Raw genomic sequence first — 10,652 nt, 5'->3', positions numbered from 1 at the left:
GGCGGGGGCGCGTGCGTCGCGCCGTACGTGCCGCCGCCGGCGCGAGGGCGGGCGCCGCTCTCCGCGGGGGGGCGGAGGGGGGGGGGGGGGATTGCGGCGCTGCGTCCGCCCGCGGGGGGGGCGGGGGGGGAGAGAGAGAGAAAGGGGGGGGGGGGGGGAGGCCACGCCCCTCCCGCGGGCGGCCACGCCCCGCTGCGTCCGCGCGGCGCCCCCCTGCGCCCCCCCACCCCGGGACTGACCCGAGGGGGCGCCGCCTTTGGGACGGGCCGGGGGCACCTCGGGCTCTTGGGGAGGGGGCGGCGCTGTGGGGCTGTGGGGCCGTGAGAGCCACCAACCAGCCCACGGGCCTTGGGTGGGCTGAGCGCTGAGGGAGGGTCCCGTCCGGCCCTGCCTGAGCTGGGGGACACGAGGGACGCGGCCCCGGCCGCCCGCACGATGCCGTGGCACGGAGCTGCCCGGGCTGCGATGAAGGCCGGGTGGGGTTTGGGGCCGGGTGGGGTCTGGGGCCGGGAGGGGTTTGGGGCCGGGTGGGGTTTGGCTCCGTGTGTCCCCGGGCTGCGGTGCGCAGAGATGCATCGCTCGTGGTGTTGGGGGGCTCCGGGGGGGAGTCAAGCGTTGGCCGCAGGCATTGGATGCAGCCCTGAGCACAGCCAGGTGTGCAGCTCCGAGCTGCTCCCACTGCAACAAAAGCAGCTTTGTGCTTTGAAGCAGCCTGTAAAGGCACAGCCAACATCCACACCGGCAGCACGGAACGGGGGCTGTCCCTGCAGGTCCGATTTGGGGATGGGGGCTCAGAGCATCCCTGCTGTTGAAGCTCAGCCCTGGGGTTGATCCTTCCCGTACCACCACCAGAACATCACATGCAGTCCATAGGGCTGGGCTGTTCCCTATCTGGATAAGCTCTGTGCTTTGGTTGCCACCTGACTGCATGGTGCTGCTGGATGGGATGCTCCCAGCAGCGGGTGCTCGACAGGGGGGGAGAAATCCTCGTGTTCATTGACAGGCACCTGCTGGCTCTGGTGGTGAATTTAAAATACCTGCTTCCATTCTTCAGGCTGCTCAGCCAGCCCGGAGCCGCACCGTGTGCTGCAGTGGGAAAAGGGGGATGATGCTTACAAGGTTCTTTTCCCCCTTGGCACACAGGCGGCGGTGCACGGGAGGCTGCTGCAGTACAGCCCCCCCCCCCCCCCCTTCTGCTTGCCCCCCTCTCTTGGGCTTCATGTGAGAGATGGCGAATGCCGAAGTGAGCGTCCCGGTGGGTGATGTGGTGGTTGTACCAAGTGACGGCAACGAAGGGGAGAACCCGGAGGATACCAAAACCCAAGTGATCCTTCAGCTCCAACCGGTGCAGCAGGGGTGAGTCGGGCACTGGGGTGGTGGGGTGGGTTAGGGGGCTGTGTGTTAAATAGGGGGGGGGGGGGTGGCTGCAACTGGATGCGTTTTCCAGCTCCGTGCCAATACGGAGGGGAATCAACCATCTGCAGCCTCACCAGGCATCACTCAAAAGGGGCTTTTGTATATGAGCACTGCGGAGCCTCCGAGGGCTGAAGCTGTTTGAGATGCAACTGCACAGTGCCGTCCTTGCCTATTGCAGCTGCATGGCTTTGGGAGCAGGGAGTCAACATGGGGCACCCCAGCCCTGTGTGTGTGTCCCTTCCTGTCACCTTTTCTCAGCCCCAGGTGGGATTTTGCAGCATTGCAGTTGTGGTTTATGTGGTGTATGTCTTTGGCTCGCTGCGTTCAAATCTGCATGCACCCCTGTGCTGGTTTTTTATTGGTCCTCTCAAATGCAATGATGCCAGGGTGTGTGTTTGGGGGGGGGGGTTAATCTTGCAATCTTGCAGCACTCTAAAGCAGCTGCCACCAGGCACTTCTTCCTATAGGACTGGAAATACACCGGCTCTGTTTGGCAGTGTTTGCAGAGCAGGGTTGCTGTGGGGCTGACAACGGCACTGTGTGATCACCAAGGGGAAGTCAGCGATGCTACAGAATGTCACGCAGGGTTGGAGGGGAAATCCTGGGCCATTGAGCTCCTCTTCCTGTTGTTGTAGTAACTGCTTGTGTCAGGAATCAAAGGAAAAGGCCGAGGGAAGCGTCCTGCAGGGCTGTGTCAGTGGTGCTGGCAATGCCTGTGTCAGTCCCTGGGACTGTTATAGTGCCATTTGTGCCAAGAAATGACTGTGATTGAAACTGCACCAAGCCTAAAATGCACGTCCCTCGAGGAAAGAAACAAGCCAGATTTTAAGCCTTGCGCCACGAATCTTAAATTTTCCACGAATCTGAAGTTTCCATGATTTCAATGGCTTGTTTCCCAATGCTCTTCCAACAGGATTTACCAGGAGGGCTCAGAGGCAAGCGCTGCTGTTGTGGCCGTGGAAACACACACCATACACAAACTAGAGGAAGGGATCGGTGAGTGGCTGCATGGTGTGGGCACAATCCCTGCTCTGCAGGCCTGAGTGGGTGTCCCTGCTTTGCTTCCCTCTGGCTCTGCCCCTGCAGATGGTGTTCCCCAGGCTCTTGCTGTGGATGCGGGTGCAGGGTCTGGGCATGCTCTGGAATAAGAGAGCTGTTACTGCTTGGGCTTGGAGCTCAGATCCTGGCTATCATGCAGTGCGTGGTAAGGGCTCCCATGGGGTCCTGAGGAGCCAAGATTTTGCTGTAGCCTTGGTGTGCAGACACTAGCAGCTGGGATGAGGCCTATCAGGGTAGCGGCTGTATCTGCACTGCGCTCTGATTGCTGTGCTTTGCAGAACAAATACCTGTACGGGTTTGGGTTGAGCATTCCAAAGAGCCTGTGTGTGCTCCCTGCCCTCCTGAGGAATAGTGGGCAAAGCCTCTTGTCCTTAAGTGCTGGATCTTCACTGCTGTTCTGCTTTTGTGTAGCTGGGGCTCTTCCGGCAGTGTTAGCAAAATCTGACATGAGCAAATAACGGTATCTCTGCTAGAGACACCAGAGCTCCAAGAAACCTGTGTGTGCTTCAACACCTGTGGGCTTTCAGCTCTCAATGTTTGGGGTTTGAGCCTCTTGGGTGGCAGGTTTCATTTGTTCCTTTCTTCTCCCAGACCCCAGCACCATTGAAACAAACGAGGAAATTGAGATAGCCTATCCCATCACCTGCGGGGAGAGCAAAGCCATCCTGCTCTGGAAGAAGTTTGTCTGTCCAGGAATTAATGTCAAGTGTGTAAAGGTAATGGAGGTTTCACAGCAGATTCCTTCTCTGCTCTCCAGAATCTCTATAGCACTTCCTTACTGTTTGTGTTTCATCTGAGCCTTGGAGCTGAGCGACTTTACCTTTGCAGTGTGCTGGATTGTCAGTGCTGGAGTTGTTTTTAGTGTGAGGAGAAGGAGGGGAAGAGTGGGTTTGAGGGGCGAAGGCCTCATTCACTTCATATTTCTTGGCTACTGCTTAAAGCAGAGTTGTATTTGGCTCTCGTTGAGGGACTTGGAGCTGAAGGCAGTGAGATCTGCCAGAGATTCCTAGTTTCTTTCCCTTGGTGTCCTGATACTCCACTCCTGTCAGCTCCTCGGTGAGCAAGCTGCACCAAGAAGAGGAATCGTGCTGTTACCTTTTCCCATTCCACAACGTGCTCACATAACAGCTGATGCACTGAGGCTGAGTCACAGGGCTCTGCAGTGAGAGCACTCCAGGGCTGACCCTCCCCAGGAGCTCAGGTGCTGGAGCAGGATGGAACAGATGCCCAAGTGGATCCCTGTGAATACCAAGTGTCTGCTGGTCGATTTGATTTCACAAGACGCTCCCATAATGATCTCTGAGATGACTGTACGTTCTCACAGAAGGAGACCATTTGGTTCATGCTCTGTTACAAAAGCCTGCAGGCTGTTCCTGGTTAGGGCTGTGTGATTTGAATGCCAGTGACTGGCAGGCTGTCCTCACAAACATATCCATGCTGGAGTTTGATCACTGATGTGCTTAGGCGTTCAAAGCTGGTAAGAATCTGAAAGCAGCTTCTCTTTCTGAGCAGAAGTAAGGGCTTAGGTGAGCTGGACTGGCCGTGGTTGTGTCCCCACAGTTTACTGAAGCAATTCTACCCTGAGTTTGTTGAACCTTTCTTTATCTCATTGTCAGTTCAATGACCAACTGATCAGCCCGAAGCATTTTGTTCACCTGGCTGGGAAGTCTACCCTAAAGGACTGGAAGAGGGCTATCCGTCTCGGAGGAATCATGCTGAGGTATCTGACTTGCTCACCACTGTGTTCAGATGCAGGATTCCAAGCAGGCATTTTGTCAGGAGATCTCCTGGGGGCTCCTGTTCCCAGCAGCACCTCTGGGGGAGAGATCTTGGTCTACAGGGCAGGGTTCTTCATCCTGAGTAGTAACAGCTGGGGGAAGGAACTGGGGGTGGGAAGGGGATGGCCCGTAGCTGGAGATGTGTGTGAAGCTTGGGGTTGGTTTGTGCATTACCATCTGAAACCTCCACCGTGTTGTGTGGAAGAATGGCACAGGGTTCCCCTTTCTCCATCTTTCCCATGGCCAAAGTGAAATGCTCCCATTCATCTCCAGGCTGAGCCTTTAGCTGAGTCTTATTCTCTCCCACTCCCTGCACAGGAAAATGATGGACTCGGGACAGATTGACTTCTACCAGCATGACAAGGTTTGCACCAACACGTGCCGAAGCACCAAGTTTGATCTCCTGATCAGCAGCGCCAGAGCACCAATGCCGGGGCAGCAGAGCGTGGTGCAGACCCCCACCTCAGCTGATGGTAGGCTCTATAACAGAGGCATGGCGTGGGCTAACACTAATGACTCCATGCATGCTGAGCTCAGGAGCAGTCTGTTCCACATCACCTGGAGGTCAGCAAATAGGGTCCGGTGAAGCTGAAGGCTGGATTTGACTGACATTCCAGCTACAAATTCTCAGCTAATCACTTGCTTTGCAACAGGAAATGATCTGTTTGCAGAGGTTAAAGGAGAAGAATACCAGGTCGTTCATCTGGGCAGGTTACTGTTTTATAAGGGGGTGGGGAGGTGGGATGACAGACCTGCCTGTAAGCTAAGGGAAATCTCCTGGAAAGCTCTGTGACCACATGAGAAAACATTGCAGTGGCTGGATATTGCCTTAGGTGCCTTAGATATTGCCTTGATCCGAAAGCTGGAGATCAAGTTGGATACATTTCATGTGTATAAACTAGCATGGACCCGGGCTGTGTCATTTCCTAAGAGATAAGGGCATGTCTGAGGTGCATTGCACTCTGTTGGTGATACAGAAGGAGAAAGGTGGCTGGGCTGAGGCTTGTTCCCTACCTCTGTTCTGATCCCTTTCTCCTTTAATACTAAAGCTCCAGTTTGTTTTTTTGGAAGGCATGTGGTTTTCCCTCCAGAAGCCCCAGAGCCTTTCACAATCATACTTCCAATGAGAAACAGCATTACTTGCTTGTAGCTGATTTGTTTGAAAGAAGCCAGGCAGAACCAGCCTGACCATGGAAGTGAAAAAGAGCCTGAGATGGGTAGGGGGGTGGAAAGCCAAGCAGGGATCCTGGGCTGGTGCTGCAGAGAGGGCTGACGTTGCCTGTCTGACAGGGAGCATCACCCAGATCGCACTGTCGGAGGAAAGCATGGAGGAGGGGATCGAGTGGAACTCTGCTCTGACAGCTGCTGTCACCATGGCCACCGAGGAGGGCATGAAAAAGGACACGGATGAGATCTCAGGTGAGCTCTGGCTGCTCCTGGGGTGTTTTCTCTCCTTCTGCTCGCATTTTGAAGATGGGAATCCTGGAAATGAGGAGAGCTGAGGTAGTGCCGGAGCTGCCTCTTGGCCATCCCAGAATTTCCCAGGGTCCCTGCCAAGCAGAGCTCCCTACCACCTGCAGGCAGTGTGGAACTTCAGCCTCAATCTTGGGGCTGATCCCTCAGATCAGTTGCTACCGGTTACAGTGAGGATTGTAGAGTTCTTGTTCATTTAGAGGATGTCTGCCAGCCTGGAGCTAGACTGAAACCATCAGCGAGCACAGTCATGTTAGTACCCCGTCAGCCCTCTTGGCTGTGCTTCTCCGGCTGCAGCGCTTTGCTTTCCCTCTCAGGATCAGTACAGAAGCTGAAGAGGAATTTCCTCAAAGGTTTTAAGCTCTGCATCTTGGGAAGATAAATAGAAGCAACAAAATGTTGCCTTGGAGCTCTTGGTGCTGTTTGAAACCTTGTTAGCGAATCGCTTCCTGGATCTGTCCACCCCAAATGATCAAATGAGAAGTCATTTTACAAGGTTATTCTTGCCTAAAAGCTTACTGCCCACGTTATAGGTTTAAGGTGGGAAATGTCAAATGCTTGTACATTCGACTTCTGCTTTCTCTCTGTGCCAGAGGACACGCTGATGTTCTGGAAGGGAATAGCTGATGTGGGGTTGATGGAGGAGGTCGTGTGCAACATCCAGAAGGAGATAGAAGAAGTGCTGAGGGGCGTCCAGCAGAGGCTGGGGCAGTCTCCCTTCCAGATGACAGGTAGGTGATGAGCCAGAGCCTCCATCGTGGGGATGGATGCTCAAAAGGGAGCTGCAGGCAAACAAGTGAGAAGAGTCCAGCCATGATGCGGTGTTGAGTTGGGATGGTGAGTTCCCTCCTGCTGGCTGAGCTCTGCAAGCTGAGCCTAAGCGTGGTCTCAGCCTGCCCAACCATGAGGTGCTTTCATTTACCCCACTGTGAGGCAGAAGGACTTGACGTGCTGCCCTGGCAGCTTGGGGAGTCCATTGGATGACTGTCCTCAGCTCCAGTTGCTCGTTAAAGCCTGCCTAGATGTGCTGCCTGGTCTGGAGTTACTCAAACACTTTTCTCCATGACAGTGTGAACTTAAACATATCTCGCCGTCTCACTTCTCGTTCTGTCCTCACTTGTTTTGGGGCTGAACCAGATGAGGGAACTGATCCAGGTTAAAAATAGCTTCCCTCCCCTTTTGAGGCTTATATCTGACTTGGATCCATTCCCTAACCCATCCCCATTCCCATTCAGCTCGTGGCCCTGTGAGCACAGGGTTGACAGCACGGCTTGTTGATGCTCTAGGAGAACACCCATGCAACCTCAAACTTCGTTTTACCCTGGGTGTTTTTTGCTTCTCGTGTAGCTTTGGGCTGATGGATTTTTGTGTCTGGTAGGTGGCAGCTTTTGGAAGCCGCGAGTGATTGAAGTCAGTGGATTATAATAGAAATGTTGCACAGCTTTTGGTGGAGCTGGCACGTTAATGAAGCTGGCACGTTAATGACACCGTCAGCTGCATGGGGCGATGGTTTGTAGGTGGAGATCTGGTTTGTATCTGTGTGATTGCAAATTGCGCTTTCATTTTGCAGCAGCTTTGAGCTGCTTGGGTGACACATCTCCGTTTCATTTTCACTACCACGGGAATGAATTTATTTAGTCCTTGGATGTCTGAAGGATGAAGGAGATGGGTCTGCCCTTGTCAGCCAGCGCATGTGGAAGAACAGAAATGGTTTTAGAAAAAGCAGCAGAAAAAACCTTGATCATGGCACCTTTTGAGTTCCTGACTGAGGCCCCCTGTGGGATTAGGCACTCATTGCCCTGCACTTTCCTTGCAGATGCTGCAGTTTTGAACAACGTTGCTCACACGTTTGGCCTGATGGACACAGTCAAGAAGGTTCTGGACAACAGGAAAAACCAGACAGAGCAAGGAGAAGAGCAGTTTCTTTACACACTTGCAGGTAGAGTCAGTGCCCCGGCTTCTCGTCCTCTCGCCACCCTTGGGAACCAATGTGACCTTTCTTCAACATAACACCTAATAAACCCTATTTGGGTTCTTGTTCAATCCGCATAGCCCTCAAACAGATCTACCCCAACCCCTCTCTATCCTAGGGCTTGAGTGGAACTTCTTGTATCCTTTCCTAGGAGAGAGCAGATGCTCCGGGCATTCAGCAGCCCAAAGTAGGGGCTGTGCCCTTTGCTGCAGCATGATCTGATTCAGCTGGCATTAGCAGATAGGTGCTGCTGCTGGCTGCAGTCATCTGAGCTGCTGGCAGTGCAGTGCTGCACCCAAGCTAATAAAACTCTTTGTCTGTATGGTGCTGAGCTGTCTGCTTGTCTCGGTGTGGAGCTATCTGGTGTCTCGCATGGCTTCCCCTGAGCTGAAGCCAATAACCTGACCTGGATTCCCCAGAGCTGCTTGGTGGATGTGTCTCCCTCCTGTCTGTGTCCTGTAGGACCTGTTCTTATCTGGGGTGTCCTACTCCCCTACTGCCCTGGATAAATGAGATTAGTGTGCTGCTTTTGGCTTCCAATGTTGACACAGATGAGAGTTGAGGAGGATGTCTGAGCTGACCCAGGCAGCTCTGCTCCTTGTCCCAGGTGCAGGGCTTGGCTTCTGGGGGACCCAGCTGTGCTCAGTCACCAGTTCCTGCTGCCTGGAGGGGATGTCCATTCCCTGGGGGTGGGTTTCCCCTGGGGGCAGAAGCGCTTGTCCTTTGGGCAGTGGGAGTAGCTGAGTGGTGTGGAGCAATTCTTGCTCCTCCTTGGGTCGGGCTGGCTGTTGGTAGAGGCACTGGGAGCACTCATAGCCTGCTGCTCCCAGCCCCATGCACCACTTAGCTGTTCTCTTTGCAGACCTGGAACGGCAGCTGGAAGAGCAGAAGAAACTCGCCAAGGACCAGAAGGCCAAGTCCCAAACCATCCAGAACGTGGTGCTGATGCCCGTCAGTGCCCCCAAGCCCCCCAAACGACCCCGCCTGCAGCGCCCAGCCTCTGCCACCGTCCTCAGCCCCTCGACCCCCATCCAGCAGCCTCAATTCACGGTCATCTCACCCATCGCCATCGCTCCTGTCGGCCAGCAGTTCTCAGTGGGCAACATCCCAGTGGCGACCATCAGCCAAGGCTCCAGCCCGGTGACTGTCCACACTTTGCCTTCTGGTTCTCAGCTCTTCCGATACGCCACCGTGGTGTCCTCCTCCAAGACCAGCCCCTCCGACACCGTCACCCTCCACCCGTCCTCCAGCCTGGCGCTGCTGAGCTCTGCTGCCATGCAGGATGGAGGTGCCTTGGCCAACGTGGCGGCCGTGGTCAACCCCGTTGAACTGGTGGCCATGGAATCAGGCCTCACCTCCACCATCCAGGCCGTGGAGGGCACCTCCGACGACGGGCAAACCATCATTGAGATCGACCCGGCGCCCGACCCCGAGGCGGATGCGGATGAATCAGAGGGTAAAGCCGTGATCCTGGAGACAGAGCTGAGGACTGAGGAGAAAGTGGTGGGAGACGTGGAGGACCACCAGCACCACGTGCATAACGTGGAGATCGTGGTTTTGGAGGACTAGTGGGAAAGGAGTGCATCAGTTGGGAACCCGTTTTATTTTGGGCTTTTTGTTCAGCATACTTTCCAGCCACCCCATTTGTTTCCATGGATATTCCCACTGTACTGTATATATATTATATATATATATTATATATATATAATTTTTTTTTTTTTTAAGAAACAAAAAAAAAAGAAATAAGCTGGAGAAACTCGTGAGACCTGGAAAAGTTCAGAGCACTGAACTATGACTGCCTGTTTGTTGTAGGGTCGTGGAGAGACTGGATCTGTGCTGAAAACCCCACTGGGAGGGATGGGACGGGGCTCCTGGTGCTGGGAGGTGCTTCTGCCCCAGGGCTGTGCATGGTTTGATGGCAGAGAGACAATCCGAGTGCTGGTGGCACAGTGGGAAGGGATGGCAAAGGTACCTCATTTGTGTTATTATTTTTGCCCAGGGAAGGGAATTCTTTTGGACTCTTCGCTGTCACCTCAGCTGGGATTTTTTATTATTATTATTATAATTATTATTATTGTTTTTGCTTGGGGGGGGGGGAAGAAGACAGGGCTCCTGACTCGGCTGGCTGTGTTTTCCTCCACACAAGTTGTTTTTTCTATCTCTGGGGTTTTTGTATTTGTTTGCTCTCCCTTCCCGTGCCCATATTTACCAGCTGCAAAGCCCCGTTTTGGGGCTGCACTCCTTTCCCCTACAGCACTTCTTCCCCTCTCCCCGCCTGGCTGAACTCGGTGCTGCAAAAAAAAACCAAACCACTGCTTGGAGATTTTCGGATCGCTTCACTCGCTTCAAAGGCGTAAAACAACAACTCGAGCTTGAAACCGCAGCCTCCCCACTCCCATATAGGGGTGTGCAAAGCATGTCGCCTTATCGCTTTCCAGGAGCGCCGGCCTCCGGATCGGGTTCGGTTCGGATCGGGGAGGGGCGATCCCGTTTACACTGCGTGCCGGGGCTGCTCCGTGCTTGTCGCTACACGTTTTGGTGGTTTTATTTTTGTATTCTTTTGGTTTTCTTCCTGTAATCTCTCTGCAGGATGAAGAGCGGTGTGCATCGCCGGGACGGTGCGTGCACCTTCGCGGTCCCTCCTTCCTCATCTTCCAAGCAGAAGGCAAAAGGGGGGGGGGAGAGGAGTTGGAAGGGGGGGCTGCTGGGGTGGAAATGTGAATGAAGCAAAACAACAGCGAAGGAAACACACACCTGGAGGGGGGGGGGGGGGGGGGAAGATGTTGTTTGGCTATTTTTTTGCATTAAAAGGAAAAACCGAACTGGGCTCAGGTGGTTTGTTTGTAGGCAGGTGCCCGGCTTGCACTGCTCTTAACAGAGCTGCAGGTGCAGCACGGAGCAGATCCTCAAGGCGGGGGGGGTTGATTGGGTTCCTCCATGGTGCTCCAGGGCCC

At 54.3% G+C, this 10,652-nt stretch overlaps 1 protein-coding gene across 2 annotated transcripts; it reads left to right on the top strand.

Moving 5' to 3' along the window:
* Positions 1 to 210: 210 nt before the first annotated feature.
* GMEB1 (glucocorticoid modulatory element binding protein 1) lies at positions 211 to 10,440 on the top strand. Of its 2 annotated transcripts, none has more exons than XM_072355363.1 (10): positions 211 to 476; positions 1,144 to 1,356; positions 2,330 to 2,412; positions 3,067 to 3,191; positions 4,092 to 4,195; positions 4,572 to 4,726; positions 5,544 to 5,672; positions 6,320 to 6,457; positions 7,543 to 7,665; positions 8,561 to 10,440. In XM_072355363.1, the coding sequence occupies exons 2-10, from the start codon at positions 1,229 to 1,231 to the stop codon at positions 9,265 to 9,267; spliced, it is 1,692 nt and encodes a 563-aa protein (XP_072211464.1). In that variant the 5' UTR covers positions 211 to 476; positions 1,144 to 1,228; the 3' UTR covers positions 9,268 to 10,440. The 2 variants fall into 2 exon arrangements, with proteins under 2 accessions (XP_072211464.1, XP_072211465.1); XM_072355364.1 differs by lacking the exon at positions 211 to 476 and adding an exon at positions 546 to 770.
* Positions 10,441 to 10,652: the final 212 nt, after the last annotated feature.

Source organism: Excalfactoria chinensis, chromosome 22 (assembly GCF_039878825.1).
Source record: "Excalfactoria chinensis isolate bCotChi1 chromosome 22, bCotChi1.hap2, whole genome shotgun sequence".
Lineage (NCBI taxonomy): Eukaryota > Metazoa > Chordata > Aves > Galliformes > Phasianidae > Excalfactoria > Excalfactoria chinensis.
The sequence above is the reverse complement of the archived record's forward strand: the minus strand, read 5'-3'. Positions and strand labels throughout refer to the sequence as shown.

What these genes read in the sequence shown, in the direction of transcription:
- GMEB1 (XM_072355363.1), top strand. Translation starts at nt 1,229, where the DNA reads ATGGCGAATGCCGAAGTGAGCGTCCCGGTGGGTGATGTGGTGGTTGTA. An exon ending in CAAACTAGAGGAAGGGATCG is followed by an intron (nt 2,413 to 3,066) that starts GTGAGTGGCTGC and finishes TTCTTCTCCCAG; the next exon opens with ACCCCAGCACCATTGAAACA. An exon ending in CTCGGAGGAATCATGCTGAG is followed by an intron (nt 4,196 to 4,571) that starts GTATCTGACTTG and finishes CTCCCTGCACAG; the next exon opens with GAAAATGATGGACTCGGGAC.